General features: G+C 44.2%; 1 protein-coding gene across 3 annotated transcripts; it reads left to right on the top strand.

Annotated features, from left to right (window-relative positions):
- The first annotated feature begins 141 nt into the window (after positions 1-141).
- On the top strand, positions 142-17,682 carry RLIM (ring finger protein, LIM domain interacting). Of its 3 annotated transcripts, none has more exons than XM_064670235.1 (4): positions 142-239; positions 9,563-9,751; positions 10,524-10,607; positions 11,504-17,682. In XM_064670235.1, exons 2-4 carry the CDS (start codon positions 9,583-9,585, stop codon positions 13,036-13,038), a joined length of 1,788 nt encoding a protein of 595 aa, XP_064526305.1. In that variant the 5' UTR covers positions 142-239; positions 9,563-9,582; the 3' UTR covers positions 13,039-17,682. The 3 variants fall into 3 exon arrangements, with proteins under 3 accessions (XP_064526305.1, XP_064526303.1, XP_064526304.1); XM_064670233.1 differs by having other exon boundaries at positions 160-253; XM_064670234.1 differs by lacking the exons at positions 142-239; positions 10,524-10,607 and adding an exon at positions 3,849-3,867.
- The last annotated feature ends 1,355 nt before the right edge of the window (positions 17,683-19,037 follow it).

Here is a 19,037-nt window from a genome sequence, read left to right as displayed (position 1 = left end):
CGGGGGCGCTCCCGCACTTCCGCATGTGGGCGGTGCTTCCGGCGCCGTTCCTTGGTAACAATGGGGCAGGAAATGGCGGCCTGAGCAGGCAGGGCCAGGCAGGGCCGGGCAGGGGCGGGCGGGCAGGCACCGGGGCAGCGCGGCGGCAGCGGCGGCACCGGCGGCACCGGCGGCAGCGGCACCGCGCCCGGGCGGCGCGGGCAGCGGCGCACCCACAGCGGAGGGTGCGGCGGCGGGCGGTGAGCACCGGGCGGTGAGCGCCGGGGCCGGGGGCGGGCTCTCAAAATGGCCCGGGGAGGGAGAGGCCCGGCCCGGGGAAGGCGGCCGGAGCGGCCCCGGCACGGAGCGGAGGCGGCCGGAGAACCTTCGGGGCGCGGCCGCGGGCCCGGCGGGGCGCGGGGGCCCCGCCCCCGGGGCCGTGAGCGGGCGGGGGGCGGCGATGGCGGCCCGGGCGGGTGTGCCCGGCTGGGCCGCGCTCCCGCAGCCCGGGGGGCGCCCCGGCGGCGCCTCCCGCCGCCAGCACCGCCCTCCTGCGGGGCTGGGGCTCCGCGGGGCCCTCGGGCTGGGCTGGGCAGGGCCCGAAACAGACCCTGTTTGGGGGTGCCGCGAGGCGGTGGCCGTGGCTCTGCCCAGGGCCTCGGGCACGGTTCGGTGCCTGGAATCGCGGCTCACAGGGCCGTGTTCTCAGTCTGTTGAGCTGAGACAAGCGGGCCTGTTGAGGGAGACAGGCAGGGGAACTCTTCCCATCCCGCTGTGTCCTGATCAGCTCTGACCTGTTAAAACCTGTGCTGTTTGCTATTCCTGAGCTGAGTTTCTCTCCAGTTAATCACGTCATCTTTGCTCTGTCACCGTAGTTTCCTAGGCAAATTTTCCCTTGCCCCTTTTAATGCTGTTTGTTAACATATAAGGTTTCTGTGTGTTTTAAAGTTGTTGTCAAGTCCAACTGGATGTATGTTTGTCTACAGTGATCTGCTTTAATTGAGGAGCAATATCAGGTTATATATAATAGTGTGTATATATAATGGGGTTATTAAAATGTGTCTTGATTTTTGTGTGTAGGAGGAGCCTGACAAAAGGTTTCACGGCAAAAGACAGTGATATTTTTTTTAATAGTAATTTTGTTTGTTCCACCATTTTCCAGGAAGGTGGAAATCCAGAGAAGCTTCTAAACAGGAGTTCAGACTTGATAATACCCAGTAGTATCATCACACATCACATTTATTTTCCCTGTCCTTATTGCCAGTACTGCTTAATTTCAAGTTAAAAATAGTTGTCAGAATGCTGAAGTTCTGACTCTAATTTGTCCCTGAATTTTAATTGCAGTGACTTGTCAAGTCTTTTAAAAAATAAACAGTTGGCTGCTTCTTGGGCAGTTAATTATCCTAAATTGAGGGTCAGATGTTTTGTTGTAGTCCTTAACTAGCACTTAAACTGACTGTGTTCCCTCTACAGGTTTACCATTTTGGAATTAAAGGAATTATGGCTTAGAATTATGTCCTGGGAAGGGAAAACACACCACACGTTATAAAATTAAGGGCTTCTTGTTATGTTAGACCACTAAAGCACAACAGCCACAATGTTCTCTTCATCAGCAGCTCTGACTGGGTAAATGTTTGTCACTGAAACAACCACACTGGCATTTTTCAAGCCTTTAGTTGTTGTCATGTGTATCATATTTATTTTCCATATTAGTGAATTCATAGACATGCCAGGGCGTACTGGACAGAAGTGTTACAAGTGTCTGGTCTCCAATATGTGTATTTGTTTGGGGTTTTTTTAATGATTATTTTTATAGGAATAGACAGTGTGCTCCTTAAATGGAAATGTTTTCAAAACACCTGTGTGTCATATACCTGCCTGGCTTTTTCTTTCCTGTGGGAATGTATCAAAATAAATTCCTTGATCTTAGTGGACTGATTCCATTTGTGGTGGAGGTGTTGTACCTTTTTTTTTTCAGTCATAATATACTGTTATGACTTCATATACTTCAGTCTAAAGATTGCATATAAGTCCAGTTTAATGTAGCTTAACACATTATTGGGTTGCTCTGATTTTTTTTTTTTGTAGAGGACTTAACTTTCCACATATTAAAACATTTGAATTTAAACATGATCATTGGGTGTTTATCCAAGTTTTCATGAGTAATCTCAGACTTGGTGAAAACTTATCAGTTCTTGAGCTTTCAAAAATTAATGTTGAAGGGATAAAACCAAATGTGAACATTTCTGTCTTGAAGATACTTTTATGACAGACTCGTGCATCTCAAAAACAAAACTTCTAAGCAGTGTAACAGTGTAATAACTTCGTCAGGAGCTTTGTGTGGGGAGCAGGGGTAGCCAGAAGCATCCCAAGAACTGGTTTTGCTTTTGCCCAGGTTCCTGGCTGCAGGTAAGAAACACCATAGAAAACACAAGCCTATGTCTCCTTCAGACTGCTCAGGTGTATATTAACAAAGTTCCTGTTAATAACTTTTGGCTGATGTGCAGTGTGGAAGCTCAGCTTTTTACTCCAGGAGATCTGCAGACTTGTGTATCTCATAAAACCATCCAGCAATAGTTGAATGTGTAGGAGAAGTCACCACACATTTTATCTTAGTTCAGTAGTTTAAAACTGCCTTGCTCAGAGCACTCTGAATTTCGCTATGCAAGGTGCATGTGCACGTAGTCTTGTTAAAATGCAGGGGCCTGCCTGCATTGGGATGGCAGCAGAGACGGAATTCTCATCCTACACATGCCTCTGTAAACTCCAGTAGATTTTACTGCATTTTATTTTGCACTTCTGTGTTGGTTGGGCACCGGATACCAACCAGAACAAGAGTGCACGTCTCGGAATTCCTGTGTGGGTTGTGGTTGTAGTGATTCTCACTGTTCTGGTGGCCTTTTACTATAAGTAGTAGCTGTACTAGCAGCAGTCGTGTGGAGACAATAAGAGTCAGCAGTAAATGTAAAGGTGGGTGGTTGTGTTTTTTTTTTAATTGAAATTCAGTGAGTTTTGATTGGCTTAGTGCTTTCACTAACCATGAGTTCTGTTTCTTCAGGACCTGAACCACTCGTGGCCTTGGATATCAGTCCTGTTTATGCCGCTGTCGCTGTGTCCACACTGGTTACTTGTGTGCAGCTTTACTTCTTCCTTTGAGCTTCTGCTTGCTGATGTAGCAGGAAGCTCATTTCTGGGTGAAAAGAGCATCATTTCATGAGATAACAGTGCTGGAAACTTGTTGTACCTCATGTACAGTGTTTCTCTTCTGTGATATCTGAATTTGGCAAAAGGCAGGACTGTCTTAATTTTATTTTCCACTTGTGTGTGAAAAGTGTTGTTTTAGTAAGTGCAGATGATAAAATGTGAAGCCCTGTATTTTGGCAGTTGTTCCCACATTTTATTTTCATAGCTCCATCTTGGTTCCACATGCTCTCAGTGTTCTGGAATTGCTAAGCTCTGCCCTTTCATACATACCCCGATCTCTTCACTTCTCTCTGACTTACCGGGAGTTGTTAGTGTTTCTCTTCTTTATCCCAGCAGTTGGTTCTGCTGAAGTGTTTTTTCTCTTTTTTTTTTTTTTTCTTTTTAATTCTGTGGAATTTTCTGCAACTGTTCTGCAAAAGTATTCATCTGCTTTCTATTGTTAAAAACCTACATTCAGAATGACACCTTGTTTCAGGGCCTTTGCTTTGAAACACTGCAGTAGTGAAATAGCTGAATGCACGTTTAACGCTCCTTGTTAAGCTGGCATTTCAATTTTACAGCACTTGACACAGAACACTTCAATAGAAGATAAAATTATCTTCCAGCTCCCCAAAAGTGGTGCATGTTCCATGATAGTTTTTGAGTCAAAGAGGACACAGGGAGTTCTGGAGTTTAAAATTTGTGGTAAGTTTAGTAGAAGTCTAGTAAGAACCTCAATCTGTTGTTCATCAGAGTGGAAATAGGAAGTAACAACATCAGGGGAAAAAAATATGTCCAAAATTCATGATGCAACTTTGAAAACTAGGGAATTTTGTTACTTTTTACTGTAGATGAGCACATTGGACCTGTGGTACCAAAGCCTTTGGTGTGATCACAAAAGAGAACTTGTGCACCTGCACAAAAAGAAAAAAAAACAAACAAACAACCTTGACATAACCAAGCTCCGTGTATAATGCAGATAGATGACTTTCACTTCACTGTCTTCTGGGATCTTCTTCCTTTAATGATGGAATTCACTGACAGTTTTTGCTTTGGCTTTTGAGCTTGCAGACTCGAATGTTGAAATATGTAAGATGAAAATGTAGTTTCTGTTATGTCTTACTTCCTTGCTAGTTTTGAGTATTGAGAAATAGGATACTGACTGGCATGGAAACTATTTTTCTAGTTTTAATCCTTCTAGGAAAATGTAGTACTTGGGAGATGGGGTGGGTTGCATGAATATTGCACATGAGGTTGGGTCTGTTGTGCTCGTGTGAAGAACTCTGTGTAAGAGAACTGCCTGTTCTGGCGGCTGTTCCTGTGTCATTTGAGCCATGGAATCGGAGGCAGTGCTGCTCCTGCCAAAGGGGATGGCACGTTGGAGCTGCTGGAGTCAGAGTTCATGGAAGGCGCTTGGACAGGCAGCTGTGCTGGGCTTGTAAGGAGCTGACATGTCTCTGAGGTTTGCTCACTGAGAGCAGGGCAGGGCAAAAATAGTTTGTAACAGCCCAAACCAAAAAATGCGTATTTCTGGCTTCCGCTGCTGAGTCACTTCTCCTAGTCCAAGGGCTGGATAATTTGTGCAGACTGGAAGCAAGCAAGGTGCTCAACTGGTTGAAGGACCTAATTAAGATGAGGTTATGAATCATAAATGGGAAGTTGGCCTTATGCTAAGGACATCTATGAAACACTCCCATTGCCATCCTCTCTTTTGTGTATACAAAGGAATTAACTGTGCTGCTGGGACGTGAGGGAACTCAGGAAACATTCCTGCCATACAGGGCATGACAGAGTCTCATGTCAGGTTGAAATACTGGTAACACCTACCGGGGGGGGGGAGTTCTGGAGGAAGTTCTTGTTACACAGCTCTCGTGAGCAGCTGACTTGTGTCTGCAGTTTAACTAATTCCATGCCTTGTCCTGTTAAAACTTGAGACTTGCCCCCTAAATCTAATGAAGATTATAGCTCTAAGGTATTGCTTTTTCATTTCACCCTGCTAATGAGTGATTTCTGAATTGGTCAGATCTTCTAAGTTTTGCCTAGTTGGTTTAATGAGAGTTTTAATGTTTTATGGAATTTCTTTTAAATTAAAAAAAAAAGCAGAAATGCAGGCTAAGGTATTGTCTTGGTGTTTACAGTTAACTCATGTCAGGAGATACCACACATTTTTGAAGGTGGAAGGACTAGTGATTTATCACAATGCCTTATGTCCATTAGTGCCTTTTCTGGGAAGAATTCTGTAATCCACAGTCAATACACTGTGTTGTTGTTGTTGAAGATAAATGGATAACACAAGTATGTTATTCCAGTTTGCTGTCCCACTAGGTTGTGAGCTCTGGATTTTGAGCAGTGGTACATTCCTGACTGGATTTAGTTTCCACACAACTTGGCATAAGAGAAAACATAAAATATTTCTTATACTGTCAGAATGATAACTTTGCATTATTGAGGGAATATCTAGTACTCTAAAATTCTTTCCAAAAAAGCATAGTATTACTTCCTCTTGAATAAAAGAATGTAACAAACAATAGCTTTTGTGGGCTTGCTGCAGTCTGGAGCAGCAGTGGAGAGACAGCCAGTCATTTGTGCTCTGAAATCTCTGAGGCTGTTGAGGGGAACTGCAGGGAAGATACTTTGCTGACTTGTGGAAGGATGGGAACACCAGTTTAGAAATTCACTGTAGTTACTGTGTCTGGATATTCAGCTGCTGAAGAATGTTTCCTTCTTTTTTTTTTAAGGAGAAAATTTTTTATTCTGGTAGTAATTCTCTGGCTTTGTGCAACCTTTAGGTGGTCATCCCCTCCACTTTCCCATAAAGAGGTTGTCATTGCTGGGTGTCTCAGCTGAAATTGCCAATAACCAGAAGGTCTGAACTTCCTGCTCATAGCTGTGACCTTCCCCACCCTTTGTCAACTCAGTGCTGACAAGGAAGGACACTATAGAAGGAAATTCTGAATCTTTTAGCTTGAATAAGAACAGAGTCTTGCTTTGAGGTGAACTAAACCACTGGAAGAAAGAGGAATAGTCGAAGCTTACCTGCTTATTAGATAATCAAATGCTGGTTATTTTGTTGTGTAGGACACCTGTTGGGTTTCCCTCCTCAGGTTTCCCTGTGTTACTGGAGTCAGCTTTCTTAAGCCAGTCTTAATGTGTGAGCTGAGAGCAGAATTCTGAGGGAGGGAGAGATTTTCAGGTTATTTCTGCTGTGTGCCACGATAGGAGTCATAACTCCCAGCATGGAAATCCTGCAGGACAGTCAGATGGGCCCTGCGGAGCCGTGCTGAGGCAGGAGGAGTGTAAACCTTCTAGTGAGTTCAGCCTGGTCATGGAGCTCTGCAGCAGAGCTGCTGGCCTGCTCTCAGTGGGAGCTGAGGCTTAAATTGCACAATGTGGACAAAGGGCAGAGTGGACAGGGAAGAGAGAAAGTAGCAGAAGCCTTGGGGGAGAAATCCTGTTTTTCATTTGCTGGTTTTAATATCAGAGCTCTGATTTGAAGAGTATCATCCCATTTGCTGTCAACAGTAAGGCAGGGACAATGTGTTGCTGTGCATTTATGAGCCATCTGTATTTCCGTCAGTGTAAACATCCCATATAGATTCACAGCATTTCAAGGATAGTGAGACTGAGACTGGTGTCATCTGTTACAGTAGCTTGAGACAGGAAAATAGAGTGAGTCTCTCAGTAGTAGAAATAGTCCTAATGTAAATTAAATTCTTCATTCAAGATCCACTTCTGAGGCAATAAAATCTTTTAAGTCTTGCCTGTTAGCTGATTTTATGGTTTAGGAGGAAAGGTAAGAGTTGATGGAGGAGAAGAGAGGAGCAAACCTGGAAATTACTTGTTCTGATCATTTCGTAAAGAATCACCTATTGAACTGTACATCAGACTGTTGATAAAGAAGAGATTACATTCTTTCCCCCCCACACTTGACTTATTTGGACTCTCCCTTTTTCCCTGACTGAGGATGGTGCCCCTTTTTCTCTGAAATGGAGTAGGCAAATGCCTTTGAATCCAATGGGCATTATAAAGCCAAGGTGCCTGCAAGCACTGGAATTTTTAGATAAAAGGGAAATTTCAAAGCATAAGCAGTAAACCAAGGTCATGCTTTGTATGCATAGTGAGATTTTCTTTTTTAAAAGCTGTTGTAGAATTAGTCTAATGCTTACAAAGATATTAATATTGCCAGCTTTATGGAGACATTCTGTGTGTTTTGCAGTCAGTAAATCCCAAGCTGGCAGTCATTTGGGGTAGAATATTTTACAAAACTTCGTGTTGCTCCTGTCCCTCAGCATCTTACTGCATTCCTTTATTTCCTTAATCTTATTGTTGACTTTGCTTCGTTGTTATCCTAAAAAAGAGAGTAGTGGTTAGAGTTTTGATGTGTATTCCCAGAGAACTAATGCATCTTTCAAGGCTTTATTTTGGATGCAAGTCCTTCATTCTACTCGAGGCTTTTATTCAGATGTTACTTTTTAAATCAGCTGTCTTTATTTCTGGGATCTTCTCTAGAACGTCTTCAAGTGATGTCACTTGGAGCCCTGATTCTGCTCCAGGAAGCTTGCGAGAAGTTGATTGACTTTGAAGCAAGCTCTGTTCTCGTTGGCAATACGTGCCTGGCATGTGGAGGGCACACAGATTTCCTCACTGAGCCCAGTCAGGGCAGAACGTGCCTCCTGAAACCGTTGCTCAACGTTCCCTGGGAACGGGGCCATCGATCGGTGTCTGACAGCACATCACAGGCAGGGCTGCAGATAGGCAGTCTTTGCACTGCACCAGAGAGTCAGAAATGCAAAGGAAGCTGATGACTTCCATTTGGCACAGGGGTCACCCTGTGGTTGCTGCTGATTCCTGGAAAATAAGGCGTAACTGCTTTGGTAAAATGGCAGAACTTTACAGAACTAATAGCCCCGAGTGGCAACAAGTTAATACCACTAACCTAAAACCAGGTTCTAACTCAAGACAAGGAGGGTCGGAGCGGCAATTTCCTAATTTACAAGTCTGCAATAATATGATGTCCTATCCTGTGGAATTTTTCTGCTGTTCCACACTGGGGTCGTCATGCCCTTTAATTTTCACTGTAGCAGCTGAAGCAGTGCCCATGGAGATCATGCAGTGCTGCTCTTCTGTGGAGGAGCACTAAAGTAAACTGTGGGCAGTCTTGACTTGACAGCTGTGCTGACAAACCAAAAAAAAGATGCTTTTTCCACTAGACAGATGTCTAAGTGTTGGAAATTTTCCAGTGAGAAGCAGAAAAGCTTTATTCTTCCAATATTTTCATGTCACATGAAGTATGGTTTAAATGAAAGGAATGTTTTCTGATGGGGAATGTTACTGCAGAGCTTTTCAGCATGCAGAGGATTAGCTTGCTAATCACCTCTCTGAGTAACTAGATTCTACCAGTTGTGCAGGAAAATTCTTGATGCTGTGAATAGCGAGGCACAGTGATCAAGGAAACTAGTTATTTTATCTTCATTTGACATATTTGCATGGCCAGTGCCAGAATGTCTCCTGCATTTGCATGTATTTCATTATAATATTTATCAGATATAGACACAGAATTCATCAATAATTTTCTTTGAAAGAGAGACTCTGTCAAATATTTCATCCAAATGAAAAACAATATGAGTAGATTATATTTAAAAATATGCAACATAGAAGACAGTTCTTGAAAGCAGATGTACACCTGGTATGTGCTGGGGGGTTATCTTGGAAATTTTGATTGTCAACATCAGTAATTCAGTAAATGCTGAAACTTGAAAGGAAGTTCTTCTCTTGATGTAAAACACTAAAGTTGATTTTACAAACCTTTTTCCTTGTTTGTGGAAACAAAAACCTTTTCTTTTTTTGTGCATGTAGTGTCCCATAGCATCAGAAGATGCTATTTGAGTTCTTCATATCCCTTCACTCTTTTAAATGCACTTGGATGGTGAAGAGGGTGTTTCTTGCAGCAGGCAGGGAAAAGCAATGAACATCTTTTAGAGTCAGAGAGCGCGATCAGGGATGGCTTGTGCCTTGTACTACACCACTGTAAGGCTGCTTGGGGTGGCAGTTGTGGTATTAGGGATATTTTATGCCAAAAAGCAGATAATTGTGGACACCTGGTCAACTATGTGAACATAAAGGTGGACTAAGGCTTTGGCAGATGATATGCTCTGTGTTCATACCTGCTGCTTTGTTGAGTATTTGGTCATGATGGGCATCAGTTTTGTTTGTACTTCTTGAAGAGGTTCGTGCTTTGAGAAGGGCTTTGGTTTTGATCTGTTGTTGTGGCACCTGATCTTAACTGAGGCTTCATTAGCAAACTGCTTTAACCCGTGCTCTGTTCTACATTGTAAACATGCCTGAATGTCATGCCCTGCTTCACTGCACTCAGTGAAGGGTTTGTTTTCTCCTTTTTTAGGTACTCTCCCACTCATCAAGATGGAAAGCTCAGATTCTAGTGATAAAGGAAATATTGATCAGTCAGAAGCACAACGGCAGAGTCAGCTGGACCGGTTAGATCGAGAAGAAGCTTTCTATCAGTTTGTGAACAACCTGAGTGAAGAGGACTACAGGCTTATGAGAGATAACAATTTGCTAGGAACACCAGGTGGGTAATGCTTGTGCATCCTACTAGAATTGCTTGTAGGCAATTTGTGCCCTTTCCTGTTCTCCTGAAACTGTTTCACCCATTTAGTTTGTGTGCTGCAGTTGTGTTCCATGGGAGGAAGTAGCTTCTTGCTAATTTGTGCAGACTCAAATTTGAGTGGCTCCCTAATAGTGGAGGGGTAGTTATAAAAGTCTAGTGTTTACACAAGTTGGCAAGAATACCCAGGTTTGACCCAGTTCCAGTTATGGACCCTGAGATGGAAAAAAATCTCCCTTAAGCATCTGTGTGCCGATTTTCTGCTGGTGAGGTTGAATTTGTAACTAGGGTAGGTAGTCTGGTGAGAGATTCTGCACAGGCATTTTGATTTCAGTTCTCAGTCAACTTACTACTTTCAATTGACTCTATAGGATTTCAACTAATTTAAACCTTTTTTCATGCTTGTGAAAGTGTTACCTTGCATATTTTACTCTGGACAACCATTTAACGGGTGACAAATAGGATGACAAAAATTGCTGCTAAGTTGTGGAGGTTACAGAACCAGAGAATAGGATGGAGCTGTTGGATATCTCAGCTTCAGCAAAACTTACTTGGGACAACAGTGCTAAAGTGTCTGAGCTTCCCCTTAGCAAGCTATTCAGCAGTGTCATTATGGCAGGGTTTAATTAGACAAAAGACAAGCAGTGGCTTGTACCTTCTCGAGAAGCTTTTGATAATGCTTGCCATACATATATGATCTGGAAATATTTTTGGAAATTTTTGCTTATTTTCTAAGGTGAAATTACTGAAGAAGAGTTGCTGAGAAGGCTACACCAAGTTAAAGAAGGTCCACCACAGCAAAACAGTGATGAGAATAGAGGTATATACAGTGTTTGTGCAAACTCTTACCTTTAGCACCCGTACGGACCTTAACTTGAGTGCGGGAGTGGAACGAGTTAAGCCTAGGCAGGTGGAAGGTGAGCTTTGTTTCAAAACTCAGTGCTCCTTATGTGTGATACCTGCTGCAGAGGTCAGTTTGGGACAGATTTCATTCATAACTTGTCTGTTACTTGTATCAAGGTAGTTTCACTTGGGTTTGTTTCTCTTTTTTTTTTTTTTTGGGGGGGGGGTGTTTGGTGGTTTTTTTTTGTTTGGTTGGTTGTTTTGGTTTTTTGTTTTTTATTTTTTTTTAAGATTGCCTTCCTCTCTGCTTCCTTCTGGGATGCTTTTTGGCAATCCCTCTTCTTTAATTCGCCATTCTCCGCTTCCGAAGGTGCTGTATTTCTTTTGTTATCACCCTTCTGTAGAGATTGGTGGAGAATGCTCGGAGCTGACCACTGGGGTTCATTCTTCAGCGAGACAGATTTGCCATAAAGCTCTTCACGTGAAGGCTCAGGACAAACTTAGTTCTCTGTTTAATGGTCAATAGAACACTTAATTGTTTGGAAAGGAAAACACAGAATATTGATGTGTTATGACACCTGAGGTGTCTTTCCATTTACTTACGGTAAACAGTATGTGTTATTCTGATGACTTGTTTGCTCAGTGATGGCTGCAGCCTATCTGTCCACATTAGAGCAGCATCCACTCCTGCTCCCCTAGAAGAGCTCTGGCACTTGGGAATTGTCACGCTGTGTGTGACACCACAGCAGCACTTGGTAGGATTCAGCACTTCTGAATTGTCACTTGTTAAACTGAGCAATTATGTTCTTGGAAAAGATCACTCCAAAATTAGCTCAGTACTCTAATTTTGGTAGTTCCCTGTCTTTTTCACAGGTGCAGAGTCCGCAGAAGATGTTTCAAATGGAGATTCTATAATAGACTGGCTTAATTCAGTCCGACAGACTGGAAATACAACACGGAGTGGGCAGCGAGGAAACCAGTCCTGGAGAGCAGTGAGCCGGACTAACCCCAATAGTGGTGACTTCAGATTCAGTTTGGAAATAAATGTCAACCGTAACAATGGGAACACAAATCCAGAAACTGAGAACGAGCCATCTGTAGAGCCTTCCAGTGGGGAGGATTTGGAAAACAGCCAAAGTGACTCTGAAATTCCAAGGTCTGAATCACCATCTGTAAGGCAGCCTGGATCAGAAAGGAGCACTTCGGAGGAGGTAACGGCTGAGGAGGCTTCCCCTCCTAGAGGGCAGAGGAGAGCCAGAAGTAGGAGTCCAGAACAGCGGAGAACGCGAGCTAGGACTGATAGAAGTAGGTCGCCTATTAATCCAGTGAGCGAGGCTCCTCGCAGGCCTCACCACAACCCGTCATCTCAAACTCTTGACCACTCCTCAGCGCATGAGGCTGAGGGCAGCTCTAGAACTAGGCAGCACGTGACCTTAAGGCAGCACACGGTGGGGACTGAGGTGCCAAGCGAAAATGCAGTTCTGTTTTCCCCCCCTGAAACAAGACCTGCTCCTCAGGCAGCAGGCTCTTCAGAAACGAACGGCACCGGTGAGTCTGCAGCTGCCGGGCAGAGGCCTCCTACCATAGTGCTTGACCTGCAGGTGAGAAGAGTGCGGCCGGGGGAGTACCGGCAGAGGGACAGCATCGCCAACAGGACACGGTCCCGCTCCCAGACCCCCAACAACACGGTCACCTACGAGAGCGAGCGCGGCGGCTTCAGGCGCACGTTCTCCCGCTCGGAGCGGGCTGGGGTGAGAACTTACGTCAGCACCATTAGGATTCCCATCCGTAGGATCTTAAACACAGGCCTGAGTGAGACCACATCTGTTGCCATTCAGACCATGCTGAGGCAGATAATGACAGGCTTCGGGGAGCTCAGTTACTTTATGTACAGTGATAGCGATGCAGATCCTAGCACGCCTGCCCCCAGCCCCAACGTGGAGACCTCTGAGCCGCAGAACAGAGCTGGGGGGACCTCAGGCAATGAGAATGCAGATGTTAGCTCAGGGGAGGTGTATGAAGGGGGCCATGAAGCGAGTTCAACATCTGGGGCCAGACGGGAAGGCCGGAATACGAGGGGATCGGTCACATTTGAAGAAAGTGGTTCTCTGCCATTCCTTAGCCTTGCACAGTTTTTCCTCCTAAATGAAGATGATGATGACCAACCAAGAGGACTCACCAAAGAGCAGATTGACAACCTAGCCATGAGGAATTTCGGTGAGAGCGATGCTCTGAAAACCTGTAGTGTGTGTATCACGGAGTACACGGAAGGCAACAAGCTCCGGAAGCTGCCTTGTTCCCACGAGTATCATGTCCACTGCATCGATCGCTGGTTATCGGAGAATTCCACTTGTCCCATTTGTCGCAGAGCAGTCTTAGCTTCTGGTAACAGGGAGAGTGTTGTCTAAAGGAGAGCTGAATCAATGGCCAAGCAGCTGGTGTGATAGTGATGGGCAAAGAAGTCACTTCCTTTATGGCCACTTTTTGAGTGGTACCTCAGTGTATAGTAATGACTTGGAGTGAATCTTCCCTCATTAAAGCTTTTTTCTCTGGATTCAAGCTTCAGAAATTGGAAAATTTCTTTAATTAGGTTTTTCGAGTTATAGTCAGTTTGGGTGTTAAATTTCACTTGTCCAAAGATGTCTACCCATTTAAAAATATTTTTTTCTTTGTGAAGAGTATTATGTTTCTTTCCCCCTGCCCAACCCCTGCCATCCCAGTTCAATAAACAGTTTGTCCTCAAGATTGTGCTTATGAGGAGTTCTTTGAGAAGTCAGCCCAGCTCAATGTCCATGAGTCATAGGGGAATTTTTGCAAGAAATCCAACTATCTGAAAAAATAATATGAATTTAATTGCACACTTAAACGTACTTTTAATTTTCCTCCTGGGTTAATATTGGACACGTCTGTGTAAATAACACTAATATTAGTCCTTTCCCCATCACTATGGCACGCTGTAGGATGAGCTGTTAGCTTAATTGGGATATTTATCTTGTTGTGGAAATATAAGAATTGCCTATGCTTGTTTAAATAAAGAAAACAAATCTGTTTTAAAATTGTAAAGCTTTTTTGTAGAAGCTCAGTACTTTTCCAATGCACTGTTGTACTAATGCATTAAGAATTAAAACTGTACCATGCTTAGAAATCAAGAATGCTTTTCATACAGCCCCCACCACACAGAGAGCAAACTGAACACGAGAGAGCTGCTTTTGTGACTGTGTGCCTGTCAAGAGCAGTGCATATCTGTACTATTTATGTGAACAGCTACTGTAACATAAAGCCAGGTGGATTAGACATTTAACTGCATTAAAAACCCAGAAATTAAATGTTATAATTGCAGTGTTTTGGCTCAGTAATGCCACTGAAAAAAAGATGATAAAAATTAGAAACTGTTCTAATGGCTGGTTATTTCTTGGTATGGTTGCAAATATATATAAAGATACAAACTGGTTTATGCCAGTTCACTCAATGAGGTTTATGTCCAATTTTTCTATCAGCATTTACTCTCAGTTTTTGAGGCAACTCTGTAACTTCAGCAGACACGTATTGGCAGGTTGTTTATTTTTCTTCTCCATCAACTGGATTAGTAATCGCTGGATGTGTTGAGTGGTCATGCTGATATATCCAGTGGTGGTAGCCTGTGACTCAGGAGCCACGGGGAAATAACTCAAGTATTAAGGAAAACATTATTAGAGGATTAGGTTAAATTTGAAAAGTATAATCGATGATGAGTAAACTTAAATGTGTGGCAAATTCTAGGGAGAACAATAAAAAAACTTCAATAAGATCTTTATACTTCTGATGGAGGGGTGAAAATGAATTGAATTTACCTTTAAAATCATGTACATGACGTTGCAATTAAGAATTGGAGGATGTACCTCAACTCTCATCAGTGTGTGGGTGGGGGGAAACATCCTTCACCCCCAGTGACTCCTTCTTTGTTTTGTTCCCTAAGGATTTTTTTTCCCTGGCTGATGTGTGCAGAGGGAAAGTGATTTTTATGAATTTTGACTCTAGGGTAGTAGTTCCGAAGGGATATGAACTGCTCTTACCCTGTGGGAAACGTGTGTTCCCCAGAGGACAAAACCAAAGCTGGCCTGTTCCTTTTCTCCGAGTGAAAACACATTTTTGGTGTTTTAAAGTGGTGGTTGCATAAACTATAATCGCTGCTCTAACCCATTTTAACATCTCATCAGCTAGTTAAGGGTTCCACAACATCCCAAAATTCCGGTTATTTTCTACATGTGTGCTTTGTGGTGTTTGCTTTAGTGGGAAATCCTGAGTGGCTACTGAGCTCTCTTTCCTCCTGGTGGGACACGCCGTGTGAGTGTTCTTTGGGAGCAGAAGAATAAATCAGCTCCTGCTTTTGATTTTTTTTCCTTGGACACCACATACCTGTAAAATCAAATCTGGCTGTTGATTTCAGGTGCTGGGTTCTCTATGCCAAAATTTCCTCAGCGAAATAACACTTCTGAATTTCTTCCTGTAGCATTCCCACAGCAAACATTCTCAGTTGCAGTTTCCGGTAGCTTTGCTGACTTACCAGAGAGTAGAATTAGAAGGAAAAAGCCCCCTCTGTACGTGAGTACCATGTTAGGTGTTGAAAGCTGGGTGTACACCTCTGAGACTAGAGCTGGTGGCCACAAAGAAGGGAGCCCACTGGCCCAAATCCACGTGAAACACGGCTGTGGTTTGAGTTTCCAGTAACACGTTGGTAGAGCCACCCTTCCAGTTCTGTTACAGTTTAGAGTGCAGTGCCTTACCATTTTATCTTTCTGTAACAAGAGCAACTAATGAAATCTTGGAGGTTTCCCAAGTGGTACTAAGAACAAATAATTTAATCTCAGTTCGGGAGACCTTGAGTGTTCTCAGTGTTTCCTCTGTTTTTTCCAACGCTGAGTGTGCTGAAGGGGCTGAGTGCTCATTATCTGGAGGAGTGAGCAGAAATTAAATTGATGCAGCAGGGACTTCTTTATCTAACCAAGTTGTCTGTTAGCCTCTGGTAATTAAGTTTCTATTTACCTAAATTTAGATTGGATTTAAGAAAAGCCAATATTAACATTTCAGTTGCTTACAAAATAGGAAGGACCTCAGTAAGGTTCACAATTAGCCTAATTTACAGTTTATTAAATATTTTGATAGTGAGAATCAGTATCTAGTGCTTCCTACAGTTTTCTTGGTGTTCCAGCAGGGACACGACAGCTTTGCTTGTGCCTGTAGCTGTATGAAGGGTTAAAATGGTGAGTTTTGTCATGTTCCGGGGCCTGGTTGGACAGAAAGGATGGGTTTGGAGAGGCAGAGCCTTGTGCACCAGCGCAAGGTCACAGTGCCACCGTGTGGGATCTCCTCGCCTGCCTTCAGCACCAGCGTAATTCCCTGCAGGATCAGCAGGTTTTTAGTTTTGGAGGATTCTCCTTGTCATTGCCCAACTCAGTAGTTACCATGTTTCGTTTTTTCCAAACATCCAAGCTCCTACTGGGAATATCCGGTGCATGAGCTTCATTCTTTTCTGACAGGACAGACCTGTTCCCACAGCAGTTACAGCAGTTGCAAGGCCAAACCCTACAAGAACACACAGTACTTTTTATTTCGTTTGATAGTTTAACTTGGATTTTGAACCGACACAGTTGTCGGTGCTCACTTTATTTTTTTTTAATTAAAAGACTGAAGGGATCACCCTTCAGATTCTTGGTGTTGGCTGGATTTCCCTTTCAGGTGCACTTTTTTGTTTCTTTGACAAGCTGGGGTTTTTTGCGAAGAACTTGGGGGCAGTTAATTGAGTTGTTTTAGAAATGATTTGATTAGAGTGGGTGCCGCATGCCTGGAATTCACTGGGTGAATTAAAGGGTTTTAAAGGCCCTTTCTAGGAAGTGCTGGTGTGCAGGCCCAGCAGCTGCGGGATGTGACACCACTCGGGTCTGAGGGAGCCATAATTGTCCATTGTGTGGACTTGCAGACAAGGGATTTCCCACCAGAGTTGGCACAATGGACCTTAACGACTGTCATCCCAGTTTCCGGGCACTTGTCTGGGTTATGCAAATGTGGGAGTCCAAAGGCCCCTTTCCCTGGTGGATCTGCAGGATAAACAGTTGCCTACACAACCCAGTGGGCTCCTAGTAATGAGGGGATAATGAGAGCATGAGAACAGACCAGGTAAGGCTGAGCACCAGCTTTGAGCAGTGCCAGGAGGGGGGTTCTGAACCTCACTGTCACACTGCAATACAAACCTCCATCCCTTCGGCTTAGCCACCATCTCGTCCTTAATTTGAGATCCTTGACAGGAGTGTGCATGTCCATGGAACTGGTGTCCTGGTTTTCTCACTCCTACTGCGGGGCTCCTGTGCTGAGTGAGGGTCTCTGAGCAGTGAGGAGCTGATGAGGAGCCCAGTCCTTGTGGAAATGTCTGCGTGCTCTGCTGCCTTCTCCCAGGAGGAGGAGCTTTGGATGAAGGTTGGCTTGGAGCCACGTTGAGGGAATTTATAACAACTTCAGAAATATTTCCAGCCCTTGTGTACACTGGGCTTTTTGTTTACCCTGGATGAGGGAGGGAAGCAGGAGGGCAAAGAGACAGAATCAATGGTAACATACCCGAAGTACAAATAAGTTGTGTTGTGTTAAAAAGGAGGTTTGCATCTGTTACACCAGGGCTTCCCAACCCCTATGATATACTGCGTCTTTATTTTTCCTTCTTATGAGAAAACATGCCATTGAATTTGGTTTGATTTATTTTATCTGGGTTTGTTCCCTTAAGCTAAAATACTTGAGCCCCCTTCCTGAATTTCACTCTCTGCTAGTAAAGCCGTTGGTTGGGAAGCCCTTAATTCCACTGTGAATGTAACAGTTTGGGGGGCAGGGAGGTGTTGTTGTTTTATTTTGGTTTGGTTTGTTTTTTACATCTGTTTATACTGGACTTGTTTAATACAAACTGATACTTTGAGGTCGTTGGACACAGTTTGACCAGGTTTGCCAGCAAACACTCAGGAGGAGTTTGTTCCTTATGTAAGATGTCATAATGCAAATTTAAATAGACTCAATAAAGTGCATGAAGTGTTCATTTTGTGCTGGATCATCACTCCTTGGGCTTATTCTTATGGTGGGAATGCACTGGAGTAAAAGGGTGGTGGTGGATGTGGTAGGAATTTATTTCCTCCATACACCATTTCCCTTGAAGCTGGGCAGAAAGTGAAGAGCTGGAATGGTACAGAGTTAACTTCTCAGAAGAATTTATTGCTTCTTAGTACATAAAACTGAAGCAATAAATCTTACTGTGTCCCAGACTTCTGTAAATCTGTCAGTGGATGTTGTGGGATACCAAAGCAGCCTGTGCAAGTTGTCTCTCCTGGAGTAGCTGTGCCTTGCACAGGTTTCCATAAGAGCCAGGGCCCCTTGCTCAGGGCTCTCAGGGCTGAGCCTCCCTGCAAATCCACTCAGCAGCTTCCAGGAGAGTCTCCCGCATGTGGCGAAAAGCTTCATCCTAAAATTAGTAGCTGAGGTACGTGCAAATACTTACTTGAGTGGGCAGGAAATTTTGCAGGGCGTGGGAAGCCGGGTTTATTACCCGCGCTTCCCTCACCTCGGCTCCACTCCCCGGGTAGGAAGTGGGAGCCGCTCCCCGAGAGAGGAGATGGCACCGAGACAAAAGAAGGGGTAGGAAGGTGTTGTGGTGCTTGAAAATGGCTGTTTTGGTACCGTGGCAGTGGGTACAGAGTCACAACTGAGCTGGGGCTCCTCAGCACTGCGAGTGATGCTCTTTTCAGGCAAGGATGAAGGTCGTGGGCTGCTCCAGGAATGCACTGACTCAGGATTCTGCTCCAGCTTCACTTTCTGCAGGGACAGCTCTTGGATAAGGGTTTTTTTCCCCCATTCCCATGTGCTTCTTGCTCTGCAAGTGTTCAATCTGAAACTGGGTCTTAGCACAGGCGTTAGTTTTGATTTCAGGGACTTTATTCCTGAAGTGACTCCCACACTCATGTTTCAGAAGCTCTTTGCCTGGTCACTGTTTCCAGCCCCTCATCTGCCTGTAGGAGTTCCTTTGGTTTGGGTAACCCTGTATTTGTTCCTTAAAAGCTGCCGATCAACCCCCAGATTGCTTAAAGAGCACAAACCAGCCTTGGCACATGTGTGTCTGACTTCATCCCTCTGTTTATTTTCTTTAACATATTCGAGGTCTTTGTCCTGACCTGTAAAACTTTATATAACCTTGTTCCTCCTTCTTGGTGCTTAAACCCTGTAACCTTTTACGTTGCCTTACTCCTCCCTTCAGGATATATTTCCATGGCAGATCCAGACCTTCACGGGGGAATGGGTTTTGCCACTTTGCTGGCCCTGCTGCTGAGTGGGAGAAGAAAGGTTGTATTTGGTGACCCTGTGCTTCCCAGAGTGATGGGGGGACAGGAATAGTCATCCA

This window comes from Pseudopipra pipra, chromosome 13, assembly GCF_036250125.1.
Source record: "Pseudopipra pipra isolate bDixPip1 chromosome 13, bDixPip1.hap1, whole genome shotgun sequence".
In the NCBI taxonomy this organism is placed as follows: Eukaryota; Metazoa; Chordata; class Aves; order Passeriformes; family Pipridae; genus Pseudopipra; species Pseudopipra pipra.
The sequence above is the reverse complement of the archived record's forward strand: the minus strand, read 5'-3'. Positions and strand labels throughout refer to the sequence as shown.

Coding starts and splice junctions, on each gene's coding strand:
- RLIM (XM_064670235.1), top strand. CDS start 9,583: ATGGAAAGCTCAGATTCTAGTGATAAAGGAAATATTGATCAGTCAGAA. Junction 9,752..10,523: donor CAATTTGCTAGGAACACCAG/GTGGGTAATGCT, acceptor TTATTTTCTAAG/GTGAAATTACTGAAGAAGAG. Junction 10,608..11,503: donor AAACAGTGATGAGAATAGAG/GTATATACAGTG, acceptor TCTTTTTCACAG/GTGCAGAGTCCGCAGAAGAT.